Here is an 18,293-nt window from a genome sequence, read left to right as displayed (position 1 = left end):
AATATTGTGTCCAGTTCTGGGCCCCTCAGTTCCAGAAGGACAGGGAACTGCTGGAGAGAGTCCAGCGCAGAGCCATGAAGATGATTAAGGGAGTGGAGCATCTCCCTTGTGAGGAAAGGCTGAGGGTGCTGGGGCTCTTTAGCTTGGAGGAGACTGAGGGGTGACCTTATTAATGTTTACAAATATATAAAGGGTGAGTGTCACAAGGATGGAGCCAGGCTCTTCTCGGTGACAACCACCCATAGGACAAGGGGTAATGGGTTCAAACTGGAACACAAGAGGACAAGAGGTTCCACTTAAATTTGAAAATAAACTTCTTCTCAGTGAGGGTAACAGTTCTCAGTGAGGGTAACAGAGCACTGGAACAGGCTGCCCAGTGAGGTTGTGGAGTCTCCTACTCTGGAGACATTCAAAACCTGCCTGGACATCTTCCTGTGTAACCTCATCTAGGTGTTCCCGCTCCAGCAGGGGGATCGGACTGGATGATCTTTCGAGGTCCCTTCCAATCCCTGACATTCTGTGATTCAGCTGACACTGCATAAGCCAGGTTTGTTTGTAAAGAAAGCGCACTGTACACAGTTCTGTAGAGGAAGAAAATATGCAACAAGTTTTATTCAGCGTAAGTCCACCAGCACAAAGGTTACAGGAGATAGAAAGTGCATTAATAAAAGCTAGTCTTTACCAAAAAGAAAATATATTATTGATTCAAAATATCTTACACTTGAATGATGTAATAACTTATTCTGGGCACCTACTGATTAAGAGAAACACCAAGAGAATGGCTGCTTCATAAGGAAAACTAACTTCCCAGTTCAAGTCTGAGAACTTAGTAGAGATCACTGAGTCCAGCAGTCTTCCTTGCTTTCTGCATTAATGCTCTGAGCTGGAACTGCTTGCGAGACAGAAGACGTACATGCTGCAGAAAGAAAAAATAAGAACAGCTGGCTATTGGGAAAATTTCAATATAAACTGATTATATTGCAATACACATCTTCGAAGCAAGATAGATCATGATCCAAACAAGATGTCAGGTTTCTGAAAACACTAAATGCATTAGTCTACTAATAACATCTTGGCTTAAAATGACTTGCAGATGGCTACCAAATGTAATCACTCTAATATTTTTTTTGTGATTTTAATTATTAACTGCACATACTCTTATCAAAGAGAAAGGTAGTAATATGTATTCCAAGATGAAGTTAATGCAGTTCCCATGGGGCAGAGAACAGTTCTTTTAGCAGTAGATAAACAGAACTAGCCAGCTACATAAGAAGGAAATAATGTATCTCTACATAGTGCATTGTACGCTGGATGTTAAAAGCAACGCTTAAGTGGTAATTTGGGGGGAACCTCAACTGTTAGAAAAAGGAAGGACTGGTAACTCCTGTTACCCAGTGGCCCAGGTACAGACTATTAACACATCTGCACACTAACCTTTCCAGATTTGATGGCAACAGTACTTACTCTGACATACATATTTTGTGTAGTTTTATTCCATATTTTCAAAATAACAACAGATCTGTTTTTATTTGGTGTGCCATCACCATGCACATAAGGTTCAAAATAAAGGAAGGTTATTAAATCAAACATTATGAAAACTTCTAGCATTAAGGACAGCAAAGAAAGAGAACAAATCGTCTACAAAGGTCTCTGCTAGAGATGCAAAACTAGCTCATTTTTTTTTTCTAGGCATCCACAGACTGCAAATCCAATGGAAAGCTTATGTTGACACTGTTGCACCTGTCTAACAATAAATGACTTCGTATCTATAATGCTAATAAAATCGGTCTTTTATCTTAATTCTGAAATTTGTCTTTTAAAACTTCCAGGATCCTCTTCAACAAAGAAATCACATTAATAAGCTGAACAAAATAGTTTGAAGTATTTAAACACATTTAAAATGCACTTCTTAAAAACATCTCAAGAAACCTACCTTCAAAAAGACATCTAGATCTATCACTCCACGTCTTAATGCTTCCCCAAGGTAGAAGATGGTGTCTTCAATTGCATTTTCCTCTGCATATAAGTTCAGGATCTGCTTGTAAAGTGGTGCTGTAGGAATAATAACTTCATCTATGTCATTATTTTCTGACTGATTTTCCATTTTCTCTAGGGCAGAACTGAGCTCTTCATCCTTCTTTTTGAGAAGTTCAATGTTCTTGTCAACTTCAGCCTAAAAACAATTCAGATGTTTATTTATTTCTTAGGTCCCAAGAACCAAATGTCTTCTTGTGATACAACTGTCAAGATGAAAGATTTTTAGACATGCCAGTTGGTCCTTCTCTACTCATCTCTACTATGATTTTTACAAAGGAAAGAGCTACCAATCTATAGATTTTAGTTTCTTTCATTTTGAAAAAGAAAAGGCTGTTTTAGACAATGTCAATCCATTACCAATTTTAACTGTAGAGAAGGCATGCTAACAGTCTGCAAGTATTTTGAAGGTGTCACATAAGGAAAAATAACCATTTAAACTAGCTAAAGATAATAAAGGCAAAGCTAAAACAATTACTATCTTTGGAAAATGTGTCTTTTGGAGTAAGTTGCTATACAAGTTTGCTGAGCATGGATCAAACACTTAACTGTATTGCTAGGAAACAAAATATGCTGACTTTACCCATTAATGTTCTCTATAATTCAACTGCATCGGTAAGAGAAGTACCTCCTTTTGCTACTTTTGAATTTGTCTCGTGATATTTTTATGTCCCGCAGCTAACACACTGGAAGATACCGCACATCACCGTGTTTTTCCTCGTATCACTCAATTCCATATAGACCATTATCACATTCCACTCTGTCCCCACTGTCTTTTTCCCAGACTGAAGTCCTAGCTCACTTCATCATGTCTTTTATGGAAACAGTCCAATATGCATGATAATCCTTCTTGCCTTTGCATCAAACATCTGCAGTTCTACTGAAGTCCTTGTTTTTCCAAGACAGGAAAGACTAGAATTGCATACTACATTTAAAGTGAGCACATCATAGACTTACAGGGTGCCATAATAGTATCTTCCCTGTTCTCTAGTCTTTATTAATAATTCCTAATATTTATTTAAAACCATATCTGAGCACTGAGCTCATTTCAGAAACTGCTCATCAATCCCAAAATATTACTCCCAAGCAGTTATGCAAGGAGCAGATGGACTAAGCAAAAGATGCCAGGCCTTAATGGAAAATTGTAGGAATTTCTGAGCACACTGAGTAGGAGAGACTCTTGTCTGGGAAAGAAAAAGTCTGCAGGCTATACAAGGAGGCTGTGACTAAAATCAGTGTCCCTGCACTAAGACACCGAAATGTTCTCCAGTGCTGCTGTTACACATCATTAGCCAGAAACTGAGACACAATTATGAAATAATCTCACACCACTGACATCTTTCACAAGGGGGATAAGAAAAAATAACACTGTTCCTCTACCACTGAATAACGACATTCATAAGATATATACAGGACAGGGCATCTTATGGTCATTGCTATTTCTGACTTGCTTCAGCCTGAACACATGTGCCTTAATTTGGAAAGAGAATATATATTTAAAAATAATAATGAATTAACCGCATGCTTCTGTTCACTGCTACAAATACTCGGATACAGAGCAGTGTTTCATCTCAGCTTACCACTTCTTGATCCAGGCGAGTTACCATCTCTTCCAGTTTCTGGTGTCCCTTCTTCAGGTCCTCCTCTGTCCGTTTCAAGGCATTGAGTTCAGCTTGTGCACGATCCATTTCTTCCTTCATCCGCCATCTCAGTTTATCACTGACTGCCGAAATAAGGGAAGCTCGAATGGTATCCTCACTGATAGTTCCATCTCTACTGGGTCCTGCACAAGACAATTCACAAGCACAACATTAAGTCTGCTCTGCACTGGCTTCAGGATAAGGCCAGTTTGAAAACAAAGTGGCTAAATTGCTGTGTGGACTTTAGCAATATAAGACAGTAAAATAAACTGTTTTCTATAATAATTTTCAGAAGCAGTGAAGAGACCACAGTGAGATAAAACACATTAAGATGTACACAAGTAAATTGGAGTACAAATCCATTAACTCACTTTACTATTCCCATATCCACAATTTTCCTTTAACTAAAATATGGGCTGGCCATTTCCCCCAAAGTCTACAAATCTTGTTTGTCTGAGTCTTTAAAACAATAATAAATTTCTGGTAAACTCTATAGGAATGAATGGATACATGTATTGAACTGCATTTAATGCAACAGCTGGCTTGAGACAGTGAATTTGCCTTTAGGTACTGTCTATCTTGAGGCTTGCCAACTACTTCTATTTTTCTTCTATTGTTGTGGGGTTTTTTGTTTTTGTTTTTGGGGAGGCAGTATTTGTTTTAGATTAATAAAAATAAACAAACACTAAGCTAACAAAAATAATTTCAACGAAAAATGGCTTAACTGTTCCCTTTTTTATTTACGAAGATCTAAACACAGGGTCTGGTTAAGTGACAAATTATTGGAGCGTATCAAGTGATTAAAAAGCTAAAATATGATCTAGACTTTCCAATTGATTTCACAATGATGATCATTCAGCTATCCTAGGGCAGGTATGGGAGGGCAATGACACAATCAACATTAATACAGAACATTCATATTGAGCTAATCTTACTTTAACAAGGAACATTTATTAAAAGATTATAAGGCAGAGAGAGAAATGCTAATCAATTGTATTAGTGTACAGTTTCTAGATATGCACTAGCAGATTAAAATCAGATGGCAGACTTAGGTACATGCTCAGTGTTACACTGGGCCTACCATTTCTTTTTTTAAACTTCTGCGGGATGGAACTGTAACTGGAGCCGGGGGAGGAGTGTGGTTTATAAAATTAGTTAATGGCACCCAGGAAGAAACTGTAAAAATTCTCTCTGGATAAAATACTTCTTTAATGTTAGTTGAATAAAGAGTATTAGTGAAGCATACAGAGATTCTGTGGAATTATTTATACAATTTGATTCTAAAAAAGCAAACATAGCTATTTTAGGTAAGCATAAGACAAAGATGACAACATACAATCTTATTGCAAGTACACTAATTTGCCGGCTTCATTTGGCCCATCATGCCCACAAACTCAGGGTAGTGATTTAGTAGTTGCGAAACAAACTACTAACCAATACTGTTCTAGTATGATATCAGTAGTCTCTATAAATTATTTACATTACAATTAAACAGCAACCGAGGCTGCTATGTAACTGAGTTAAAACAACTGAGGTTACTACCTCTTTTTATTATTTTGATTGCTAGATACAACTTGTATCAGTTCAGTTTATTAAATAATATCTTGATGCAGCAATACTAGAAAATATAATAGAATAAATTATCTAATATATTTCATTAGTCCCTCTCCCTCTGAAGCACTACAGGTTTTCATATTTAAGCATGAATATTTTTATTGCTTTCACAAATCATCCTTTCAATGAGATCACCTAATTTAAAGAGTCTGTCTCTAACAGCTTTTAAATAGAAAGGTAAATCCTCCATGTCTGTAACAGAAGTGGTGTGCACCTGCAGCCCAGGACACTTGGATTGCTGTGGAGAATGTCAAGAGGCTACAGGTTGCAGAATTGTATCTGTATTTATCACAGATCACTTCAACCATTTTTCTGTGAGAAAAACTGGAGTGTCACAATTTCCCCGTGCTTGCGCTCCAGACCTTCTAGATCAAGTGAAATTGCAACTGGATTGTAACAACTACTAATAAAGCAAGAATTATATCAGGTTTTGTGCCAAAACATTCTAACTTCTATGGATGAAAAGTAGAGATTTGAAGTTCTGTAAGTGGGAAGAAAATTTCCAAAAAGAATTTTTACCATAGACACAATTATCAAAACCCTGAAGTTGTTACAAGGTTACGTACATCAGATTTGCCAGGATCCCAGGTCTCAAAAAATTACAAAGTGAAAAAATATCCATCCAGGCTCCTGTGAATCCCACAGAGCTAAAGAAAAACCCATTAGCGTACTTTTGTTTTTCCTTCCCAAAGGTTCAGAAAAGTGTCTCAATCCAGCTGAAAGCCAATCAACGTCTTCACCTTCCTTAACAACCACAGGACTCAGAAAAAGCAAACAAGCAACTCAAACCATTACATTAATTTTCCCATTTAAACACAGTAGTTCAGAGATTGGTATTTTCAGAGTAAATTACACTAAGACAAACAGTAATAAATGTATTTTTGAATACGTTATTGATACTACTCAATAACTAAACTACTATTAGCCAGAAATAAGACCACAATAATTTTACTACAGTTATTCAGAAAACAGGTGGACTGAAATTTCAGCATTACTGTGTTCTTGGGGTAGACCGCATATCTTCCTGATAATCAGCAACAATCCAGAACACAGTTTAAAACTCTAAACTCTGCCTTTAGAAAAGAAAGAAATTTTTAAAAATGAGCAATTTTCTGTTAGGGTCTCATAATATTTTTTTTTCAACAACAACATCTATTTGGAGTGCCTGTTGGTATTGTTATACTAACAAATGCAAACTGTTGGTGACAAGACTGCACACTTCAGAATCCTTAAGAAATCCAGAGGATTTTTTTGACTTTTGCTTCTAACAGAACAAGACTGCATAAACTCATCTGCCTTTTCCTGTCCTATTCCTATCCACAAAACCTACACCAAGCCAGATATCTGGAAAAATAAAGCTATGCAAATGACATGAGATGAACTACAGGAAGGTGCACATCATGCTTACTAACCCACCAAATTCTTCTAAAATTAAGAAAACATCAGACTTTGATTATTACTAAGGTGAGCACTTTACGTACATACAAATTGCACCAGAATGTGGTAATTTTTTAAAAATAAACCAATTACTATTGGGGAAAATAAGATATTAAATTATTAATCAACTGGTGCAAAGAAAATATAAATGTCCCAATACTTGATCTGATTTACAGTTCTGGCTTAAGCAATGCACCCTGTTGCCAGTCAACAAGATAATTTTCAGTATTTGGTTAACTACCTATTAGAATTAGCAACAGAAGATGTCAAATGGCACCATACACACAAACGCGGGAATTCATCATTGCTGCTGCTTACGAAGAGGAGAAAAGAACAGTACTTTCTACAATGAGAAGTAAAACTTAAACCAAGTCAGTCAAACTATCTGGGACAGAGTTTAGTCACTGTTTAGGACTTCCTGTGTGAGGCAGACAATTGTAAATTGTAAATATGCAAGTTCCAAATCAAAACAGTCCAATTTCACTTCAAGAATAGTATTAGCACTCTGGAAGATTTTACACAAGGTTCACTTCAACAGTGACGAAGGATAGAGAAAAAAAAATCACAACGCACCTAACACAATGAAAGTTCAAATAGAAGTGCCAAAAGATAGGTAAGAGGTCTCTGAACACATAAAAAATCATTTCAATACAGGTCAATTAGATTTTATGTATCTTCTTAAAGAGCATGAACCCTTAGCATTTTCTGTCACTTCCATAATTAGCCCAGCTTGGGGAAGATTTTACGGCACACAGCCATTAAATCCACAGAGCACTGAAACCCTTAACCTTTAGCAGGCAGAGTCTGGTTTCAGAAGTGACCTTACAGAATCATCAAACTAGTAACTGCATCGGAAAAGTAATTAATGGCAGATGATTGAACAGAAAAAGCCTGAAGGACTATTTGAAAAATCAGCTACTCTGAGTATTTTCATTTGATCCAAACTAAGCTCAATACAGGAAACACCCCACCACCATCCACACAAAACTCTAAATTTGTAGCACCTGATATGCTCCCAAATAAACTATCACAATAAACCAGCGCCAAACAATCTGTACTGGAAATAAACATTTGCAGTTGAAAGAAAGAAACAATACTGTACAAAAACAAACAGTACTGTAAATACAGCAGATGATTAAAGAGACGTGTTTTCACTTCATTTGGCACAAGACATAAACCGTGTGTAACAGGTGTAAGACTTTTACCTAGCTGCATCAAATGAATCCATCTAATGCTAAATTGTCAGTACAAAATTTGGTATTACAACATGGTATCAGACAATCCAGAGTGGCTGGAGAGCAGTCAGACAGAAAGGGACCTGGGGGTACTAACTGACAGGAAGCTCAATGTGAGCCAACAGTGTGCCCAGGTGGCCAAGAAGGCCAATGGAATCCCGTCCTGTATCAAAAATAGCGTGGTCAGCAGGACAAGGGCAGTGATCCTTCCCCTGTACTCTGCATTGGTGAGGCCACACCTGGAGTATTGTGTTCAGTTCTGGGCCCCTCAGTTCAGGAAAGACATTGAAGTGCTGGAGCGGGTCCAGAGAAGAGCAACAAGACTGGTGAAGGGACTTGAGCACAAGACCTATGGGGAGAGGCTGAGGGAGCTGGGGTTGTTTAGTCTGGAGAAGAGGAGGCTTAGAGGTGACCTCATCACTCTCTAGAACTACCTGAAGGGAAGTTATAGCCAGGTGGGGATTGGTCTCTTCTCCCAGGCACTTAGCAACAGGACAAGAGGGCATGGGCTTAAACTCTGCCAGGGGAAATTTAGGCTGGATATTAGAAAGAAATTCTTTCCAGAGAGGGTGGTCAGGCATTGGAATGACCTGCCCAGGGAGGTGGTGGACTCACTGTCCCTGGAGGTTTTTAAACTGAGACTGGACATGGCACTCAGTGCCATGATCTAGTAAATGGACTGGAGTTGGACCAAGGGTTGGACTTGATGATCTCTGAGGTCTTTTCCAACCCAGTCAATTCTGTGATTCTGTTAATCTAACTCAGGACTTGAAGAGCATTCCATGATATTTGGCAGATATTTCACCTCTGTTCACCTTCACTGGGGATGAAAATCAAGGAAAGAAATGAAATAGGACACATCTATATTTTAAACAACCTCTCTACTATATAAAAGCAAAATGGATCTGTTTGAGAAAGATGCTGCAGAAAGCTGATGTTCCCTAGAAATGTTCTTATCAGCTCCCCGCATGAGAACCAGTGGAGACCATCAGTTCTCAAGGACTCAAGACAGTGGCCTTCTTGCAGTACATGTGGTAGACGTAAACACACGTCACCTCAGAGTGGAGATGACCACTGAAACAGCCAACAACTTTCAGAAAAGACTCTTCTAATTCAAAAGACTGAAAGAATGTGTATGCAAAGGATGGGATCAGGTCCAAGGAGAATACAATTTATTGTTGTTTTTGAGTACTGTAACAACAAAAGAACTTATCAAATATTCTAAGAGTAAAGTAGAAACATCTACCTTCCTCTGCCAAGCTGTAAACTTGCTCTGTCTCCACTTGTGTGAATGAAAATTTCCAAATATGCTCAGCTCTGAACAGAAGAGTACGTATAAATAACTGTGAGACTACACATTACATGAAAAACCTCTGAAAGCACTTTTAAAGTATTGTGCAAGAGACTACAAATAACTGATACTCTTAATGAGGTCACAAAAGCATCTACATCCTTATCATCTAACTGCTTCAAAAGGACTATCATCCCATTGGAAAGTTACTGCACCAGCTTCCTACAGCACTAGGTGACCTTCATCACTGGTTCCCAACCTGTTACATACATCCTAAAAGGGAGGTACCGAGCAAAAACCGAGCTCGTGTATTTTGCCAGCACAGGGCCATGGAGCAGCAGACACTGAAAAATACACATTAATACCCTAGATCTTGCTGCTGAAGGGAAGAAAGGAGTATCAGGTAGGGACCACTAAGAAGCAACAGTGAAGAGGCTGGAGAAGAAACTCAGTAAAAAGGAACCTCATTCCAAATGCATTGGAAACCTCTGTTTAGATAGCTATGACTTTTGGAGTAAAGAAAGTATAAATAAAGAGTAAGTAAAGTGAATCCAGCAGATGATTAAATAAGGAGAAAAGCATTTTTATAAACCACAAACAGAGCAATGCAGACAATCAAAAGTCAAATACAGTTAAAGGGTGAGGAAAAAAAATAACTTGCGATAGTTACATATTCACTGAGTGCACACAATGCATTGCACAAACACAGGAATTCATCAAGTTCCTGACTAAACAAAATATAAAGTGAAGGACATAAAATGTATTTTATTCTTACTTTTAAAACTGAAGATCAATACTTTGGAAGGTCAAATTAAGAACAATACATTTTTCCTTTTTCAGTTTTCTTTCCTTACATATCAGCTATAGAGTAATGGAAGCTTCACTTTTCAGAGAAATCCTTTCAAAGCTACTCACCAACAGTAGTGACAGGAGGCTGAGAAGGGTAGAACTGAACACTAGTGGTTGCTGGAAATGGAACACCACCCGGGTAAGGATAGTTTGGGAAACTGCTTAGACAAAGAAAGGTATACTCATGTTATGTAAATATTAGTAAAATATCATTCATATAGATTAACTTTATGTCACCATGTTAAACATTTGTTTACATAATGAAACGTTTAAATTGCAGGCCAAGTTATACCTTTTCTCTTTTCCTGTTCACATTAACATCTTTCGCAATTTGTATTTCTGATATGATCTAAGAAGATACCATTTTATCTGACCCTATCTTGTTATTACCTGGTCAAGCATTTGGATCATTCCAAATGCTCTTCAATCTCTTCCTCTTGCCGTGCAATATCTAACTTGCCATACAAAACCACAAAAGTATCCAAAAGCAATTATTCTACCTACAAACGCACAAACAGCAATTACAATTTAATAATTTTTAATGAGAATAGTTAACAATATGATGGCTGAACCACTTTATGTAAGCCTAAAAATGTTGTGCAAAATATGGCTGCAAGATGAAACTCCTCCAGAAATTCTCAGCCCTGCTCTGAATAATAAATGAAAGCAAAAGTATTCACTTGTTCACAGAAAAAACAGCAAGATGACACGTAACGTGATGGTCTACAATAGCTTTCTAAAATACATTTAGTATCAGCTAAAACAAGGACTCAAATTAGTCAGTACTAGACTGACAAATACCTGCATATAACAGAGTACTAACCATGGCTGTAAGTAAACAAAATGGCCCAAGAAGAACATGTAAAATATGAAATAAGCATATTCTGTGCCTCTTAGATAACGGCAAATTCTTAATTCTTAAAATCTTTCTGTTCATTCATAAATGATATTCTTTTTAAAATAGTTATTCTATCATTCATTTTTGTACAAACATTAGGCGCACTTTATTTAAACATATTTAGGAGGAAAACACTTGCCATAAGAACTTAAGTGAACATAAGAACATTTTTCACTTCTTAAAACATACCCCTCCACCTTTCTAATGCTTACAGGGTTTACACTTTTTTCTTTTTAAAAATAAATATGTTACCTACTACAGCAAATCCTCACATGCTCCTAACATGAAATCACAACAAAAGGATATTAATAATAAAAATAATCAATTATGATGTGAAAAAAATGTAGGTACACACTAGGAGGCAGCAATCAGCATCTTACTACTTGCTAAGACAGAACTGCAAGTCTTCTGGAAAAGCTTTATTCCAAGCTATTATATAATACACTTTAAAAAACAGTCTTTAGATTAATAAAAAGCTTTTAAAATAATTTTGTGCCCTTCAAATTCTCTTATATGTTCTCTGATTCAAATCCACACTTATGTTGGAGTCAAGGTTTGTATTAATCCAGCAATTGTTTTGTTCAACGTTTTGAGTTGCTAATTACCCCAAACAACACTAACACTAACAAAAAACCTGAAGTTGTAGGGTATAAATCTTATAAAAACTAATTTGATACATGAGTGAAGCAAGATAACATCTGTGAGTTAGGTAAAAATTTTCAAGATACATCTATCACTCAAGTATGTTGTATTTGAAGGAAGCAACACTAAGAAAGCTAAAGCTTTCTCAAACTTTCTGTTGGCTATTGACAAGCATTCAGTCCTCACTTAAAAAATGCTAACACAAAAATTATACAACAAATATACCTTAGGAAAATAAACCTAAGACTAGACACTGTTCAGTGAAACTGTCTATTACATAAATGATGATGGTTTAAAGGGGTTCTTACCTCGGGTTAGAGGTGCTGCCTGCTGGGTAGGGAGATATTCCACCTGGAATGCCCGGCACATAGGAAGCTAAATAAAATAATGATTTTGTGTATTTTTACTTTTCAGAAGTTCAATACACATTAATATCACAATAGTGAGCTGTACTTATGCTGTAGTTAGATGCTTTTCAAAATCTTGTTGAACAACAACAACAGTGTAACACAATGAAACAATAATAATAAGATAAGTCATTCTATGGCCAAACCCCTCAACACCACGTACCCTGCACCCTCCACCACCATCTCTCACAGCACCCCCAGATGTTTCCCAAGCCGCTCCTGTGCAGCTTGGCAAGTGGGACACATGCAGATGTTTGCTGGGAGCGACCTCTGTGCCAACCGACCGAGGCAGCTGTTTCCCCTTAAAACACCTGAAGGACTAAACTGCAGCAGAACTTTCCTCCATGCACCGACCAGTTAGAGTTGCCTTTCTGTATCCAAACACATTTTCACAATAACGCAGGCAAATTTTGCACTTCTGAAGATTCTACCTCTACCTATCAACTTCAGTTAAAATATTTTCAAGAGTATTTTGTTCGGAGGGAGAGTACAAGAACTGTAATTGAAGTCAATTACACACTCCTTAGAACAATGGGACAGAACACCTTTCATTGCATATTTATTTTTTTCTTAATCATTAAACTGACTGCTGCATGGATAAAAATGGATATAGATTTAAAAATCTGCAACAAGTAGTTGCAGTAAGTAAAATGTGAATGCATTAAAAAAAGTATCTGCAGCTAGGGAAATAAAAAAACCAGTTGTGTTATTAATAATTACACACCTGGAGAACTGTCTCTGTTTTTATATAATAGCTGAAAAAAGAAAATACCCCTTCCAATGAACCCATTGTTCTCTACTCACTAAATAACGAGTGTATAACTTAAGTACCTTCAGAGTAGCCAGATTTCACAACAGTTGATTAGCTGTTTAACAACCCAATCATGTTCTTATCCAGTAATTCCTGCCATTTAGAAGTTATACTTCGGGAATTTTTACCAGCACATATAAACGCCTACGGCTTTAACAATCCTAATTTTAAGTTTCTTCTTGGAAATCTCACAATTCTACTATAAAAATTATGGTTTGGATATATTTATTCCACATTTCTTGTAATTTGAGGAATATTACATCAAATAGCTTTTCTTTTTGTAAAGAGAAGAGCTATTTTCATCCCTGAATGCTTTCAAATGACTCAATTTTTTTAAAAGGGCTTAATTTCTTCTTAAACACTGTGTCTAGAACTTAAAAAACCCAAACCAAGATGTCTGTAAAATAAGGAAAACCTGGCTACACTATTAAAACTAAGTAGTTATTAACAATGTGAGAATCCTGAAACGTTTCCACTAAAATTAGTTCAGCTATGCTAGCATTGAGTAATCAAGCGCATTTCAATTGCTCATCCTTTATTAAAGCACAATACAGGTCACAGTCTCTACTAAAACTACGCTTGCACTGACACCCGCTGTTCTTGAAAATCAGAACAGTAGAATCACCTGGTGCTCTCATAGGTGGGCAGGCGCTGGACAAGTCCCAAACACTCACCTTTAGCCAACTATCTCTAATGGTCTCATTTATGTTTGTTACCCCTCATCTCACATATTAGGAAGCTTAGATTTTGTTAAAAATGGTTTCAGTTGGAAATCATAATGAATAGTACTTTAGCTTTTTTTGCTATGTGCATTGCAATAGAAAATAGACACAGTCTTAAAAATCCAGCAAAAATATATAACCTCAAATACACTTACTCTATCATTAAATTAACGTAGTACTGTTACAATATCATTAAGCAACCTGCAGCTGATATGCTCTCCATCCCCTCCTGCCTCAGTCTTTGCCTTGAGTAGGTCTCCTCTACTGTTTTGTTTTGGTTTTTCCACCCAATGCAGAGTCTCCTTTTGGAAGAATCTCTAGGATTTTCTGTTTCCCGCTTTCCCTTTTTTCCCCCCGCCACCTGTCCCCAGTCTTTAAAATAAGATACCTCCAGAAGTTTAAATAAGACTTCAAAAAGTCTTGAGAATTTTTGCAAGAAAATGAGAATGAATAGTATGTCAGCATACTAAATCAACAAAGAAGAATGAAAGATCACAAGGCTGCTTTGTTTTTTTTAATATTCATCCAGCAATTATTGAAAAATTAAAAACCAAAACAAAACAGGAGTGTAGGCATAGAAAGCACAAGCACTATGCTTTTGCTTATGAAATCAATGGTTGCAGGAAACTTAACAGATGGACTTGAATTATCAGAATAAAAAAAAAATACAAGATACAAAGACAGTTATCTGAATATTATTTTAAGGTTATTTCTGAATGTTGACAATGGTGATAGGTTACTTGTTGTTTTGAGGGGCTTGGGGGGCGGTTTGTTTATTTATTTTTGTTGTTGTTGGTTTGGGAGGGGTGGGTTCACCCCCTCCTTTTTTTTTTTCTAAATACAAACTTGATTCTTCCCTTCCTTCCAAAATTCAAAGAAACACACACATTTCTTCCAACATAGCTCAAAAGGTCAAGTACAGCACCGGTGAATTCATTAGCCAACCATGTAGAAAATCATTCTAGAGTAGAACACATCATTTGTTGACAAACTATGCAGAGCAACAATGTGCTTTGGAATATTACTATGATTATTTATAGACATTAGTAGCCACAACCACTTACTAGTTGGTGGGCCTGTTGCCTGGTATGGTGGGTAACTTGATGAAGCTGTAGGCCGAGAAAAGACTGGAGGTTCCTCACCAAACACAACAATCATGACCTGGATCAATTCTAGCAAGTCTGACTGGGGCTGTGAGGGAAAGCAAATGGCAAGTTGTTGGTATTGTTATCAGACAGTTAACTGACTATAGTAGCAAAATGGTACTGATGGTACCATCAGTCCTAATGTATTTACATAAATATATACATATTTAACTCCCTTTATCGATTTCTTTACAGATTTGAAAACCAGCCAGCTGGTATTCAAACTGGTACAGCAAAATACAGCTACAGTAATGTTTACAACCAGAATAAACTGGGTGATACATGGCTCCATATCAACTGCATGGCAATAAATGACTGAAGATGACTGTGCAATGATGGATTGTAACAATTTTTTAAAAGCCTAAATCCACTCTCCAACATAAAAGTACAGATCACTAAGTTTTCACACATTTCAATTTCATACAGCATTCAGCTTTCGCTCAGGTTCAGAATGGCTTAAAAGAAAAAGTATTCTAACCCGCTAAGGAATGACACAAACCTCCTTCAAGTATAGCTAAACTAGGCTTCTCAGTTTATAACTACATTTAATATAGGCATGATTTCATTTCACCAAAATAAAGACAAGCATCATGAACGCAGCACCAGATTAAATATCCCATTTCCAAATTTTCTTAGCTCTATAATCCACTTACTTATTTTTACCAGCTTCTCAAATTGAATGAATTCTATATCACCTGTATCTTAGATGAACCTCTTGCCTGTGGAAAACCTGCATCCTGATCTGGGCACTCATCTTCCACTGTTAGCATGCAAGTGCTGAACTACCACCTATAACTAATTAATGTACCGTTCTTCTGACCTTGTCAGCACAGTTTGTCATCTTTACAAGTCCGTACTTTGGTCAAAACTTCTATGAGGCCTGCACTGCTAAGTGCTTTTATTTATTGGTAAAGCAAATATATCCATGTACTCGAAGCTCCAGTAATGCCTACATAAAGAAGTCCAAGTGCTCATGCAAGTCCACTTTAATCACAGAGAATAATTTCAGCCCAGAGGTGTTTAACAAAATTTTTAATTTCCTTTCCATAAATATTCGTGTCTCACAGATCTCCACATCAGTGTCCTGCCAGGGAAGGACACCTATGCTGCACTGTTTAACCACACAAACTGTACATTAAAGATGCATTTGACTAGGCAACAGAATGCAACATCGTAAACTCGAAGACATCACAAATAAGAAGCAGTTGTTTCCATTTTAAAATGGTTTAAGATCTCAAATAAAGAGGATTATGTTTTTTTTTTAAAAAATGATAGAACTTTCTGAAGGAATTTATAACAGAGCAATACTTACATATTTCCACTCATGCAGATAAGGAAGGTATATCTTTCCGTTTGCATCAACATGCTTCCCGGTTTTTATTGTCATAGAGCTAGTGGGTTTAACAAAACAAATCGGGGGGTTGAAAGGGTAGGTGTCCAGCAGCCACAAACAAATTGGGATATTGTATGTGTTACCTAGAAAAGATATGTTGAAAGATTTTAAAAGTTACTCCAACTATCTGTCCTCTTCTATCCAGATATATAAAAAAACTCCTAAACCCTGTAAACTCAACTGCAGAGTCAGCAACTGAAATCTACTAATAACATTCAACGAAGAGCTCACAACATGGCTATGAACTCAATATTTTTCAGAACAATTTGACTTACAATTACCATTTACCACTAATACATTATCTCATTTGTTCTACAATGTTGTACTAGACACTAATCTGAATTATCGTTATCTGCAGCAATAAACAGTTTGCAACCCTCATCCATTTGAGAAGCTTGAAAAATGTGCAGTACTGAAGGAAAAGAGATGTTACAGAGATGTACAAGACTGAAGTAGTCATATTCAACATTAAAATTTTATTCCACAGCAGAAATATGGAACAATTTCTTTGAAACATTTCACTTTGGACAAGTAAAGGATTTCAAGAAAATAGTGATCATGCAAGTAGTGAAACTGAACTAGGACAAATCTTAATTTTTCATGTAATTTGGGAAAAGACTGGTGGTGATGATAATAATAATACTAATAATAATAAACGTATACCTCTGTAAGGCACAGGAATGGTTCCACTGAGGCTCATCAACTCCCTAGCTGTGCCATCGTTAAAAACTGAAAGGGAACAAACAGTATTTTAAAAACAAACATATTTGCTACGTTCATCTCTGTTCAGGTTATACCCCATCTATTTATTAGCATAAGTTTTCAGATATTATACATATATAAACTCCGCTTGAAAGGTTCTGCTCTTGCACATTTATGGACTAGCAAATGACTAGAGTCAGGTAACTTCTTACGACTACAGTAGACAAACTTCTTAGGAATATCATATTTTGTCACACTACTTTCTCTGCAAATAAAACTGTTCCCTCATTCAGAGACCAAGTAAAACATGCTGGAGCCAAACAAACTGCAAATTGTAGGAAGTGCTACAAAGATAATCTGAACTCAAACTTAATTTAAAAAACAACTGTTGCTTTAGGATTACAAAGAATACCTTATGCTTTCTCCAAACAAAAAGGTCAGCAAGGACACTGAAAATCACTGGGCCATTTGTATTTATTACCTAATCAATAAAAGGTAATTCAACAAAAAAAAAAAAAAATACTGAAGAGGAGGAAATGCATAGCACTTGACTCACTGCCACATCTTAGTTTACAAACTGCACAGGAACCCTGACCTCAATTTACTGACTTGCTGTATTTAGTTTTCCCATCGTTTCAATCCAACAGATTATATGTAGCTGAATAAATCAACTTCTGGTAATAAAGCTTTTTTTTTTTTTTTTCTTGATTTCACCTGAAAGTTTCTGGTCATACTTCAAATGTAGCTTATTGTGTACAATTCTTTTGGGTGTAAATGTTCTGCAAAGGCAAGTAGAACATATTGGGACTTCAATGGCTGTATATATTTCATTATTGATAAAACTTGAAAATTATCTCAACAGCAATGTAACCATTTTCTTCTTGCTTATTTCACTGTTTCAAATAGTATCAATTATCTGCAAGTGGTTTTGTGCTCAGCCTTTCCAAGACAGTAACACAAATGGGCTTCTTGCTACAGCTCAGAGCTATCTGGAATTCTGATCACTATCGTTATGCAAACTTGCTATTCCAACCACAGTCCTTTCACTATTGTTTCTGGTTCTCTAGTCACTGCATGAATATTTATTTCTGTTACAGCTGCTGCCTTGCAGCTATTCAAGCTAAAATTACTTTAGCTTGTACTTGTCTATGTCCCTTCTTAATACTTCTCAGTCCAGATGTAGAATTCAGAAAGCAGAAGACTATAGAGCCTCTGATGATGTATTAGTAATATGAATTAGCTCACAAAGGAATCTCACAGGTGATAGTTAAAGAAAGGTGATCAGAAGGAGGATGACTTCAGCAGCTATGCTGGCTCACTGTGTCTTATGAAGCAATGCCCTCAGCCTCTGGAGCTGACACTCAATAACATCTTCATTTAACGCACTCCACAGCCTTCAAAATAGCTAACAAACAGTGATTGTCATAATTAATTTACATTACAAAACCCCTCATACCAATGTGCTCTACACGT

General features: G+C 36.7%; 2 protein-coding genes across 3 annotated transcripts in view; both read right to left on the bottom strand.

Moving 5' to 3' along the window:
* Positions 1-585: 585 nt before the first annotated feature.
* TSG101 (tumor susceptibility 101) overlaps positions 586-18,293 on the bottom strand; it is a 22,177-nt gene continuing 4,469 nt past the window's right edge. Inside the window, exons 3-10 of one of the 2 annotated variants that reach the window (XM_080344779.1) lie at positions 16,782-16,847; positions 16,038-16,201; positions 14,645-14,771; positions 11,949-12,015; positions 10,167-10,261; positions 3,615-3,817; positions 1,934-2,173; positions 586-916 (exon numbers count right to left, since the gene is read on the bottom strand). In XM_080344779.1, coding sequence (XP_080200905.1) covers positions 827-916; positions 1,934-2,173; positions 3,615-3,817; positions 10,167-10,261; positions 11,949-12,015; positions 14,645-14,771; positions 16,038-16,201; positions 16,782-16,847 — 1,052 coding nt within the window. In that variant the 3' untranslated portion in view covers positions 586-826. The remainder of the gene's footprint in view (positions 917-1,933; positions 2,174-3,614; positions 3,818-10,166; positions 10,262-11,948; positions 12,016-14,644; positions 14,772-16,037; positions 16,202-16,781; positions 16,848-18,293) is intronic. The other variant, XM_080344780.1, reaches the window with a different exon arrangement.
* The window catches only part of UEVLD (UEV and lactate/malate dehyrogenase domains), a gene marked incomplete at its 3' end in the record, with an annotated part of 21,350 nt that continues 19,866 nt past the window's right edge, over positions 16,810-18,293 (bottom strand). Inside the window, exon 13 of the transcript XR_013922150.1 lies at positions 16,810-16,847. The remainder of the gene's footprint in view (positions 16,848-18,293) is intronic.

This window comes from Nesoenas mayeri (genome assembly GCF_963082525.1).
Source record: "Nesoenas mayeri genome assembly, chromosome: 5".
NCBI lineage: Eukaryota > Metazoa > Chordata > Aves > Columbiformes > Columbidae > Nesoenas > Nesoenas mayeri.
This window is presented reverse-complemented; position numbering and strand designations above follow the sequence as displayed.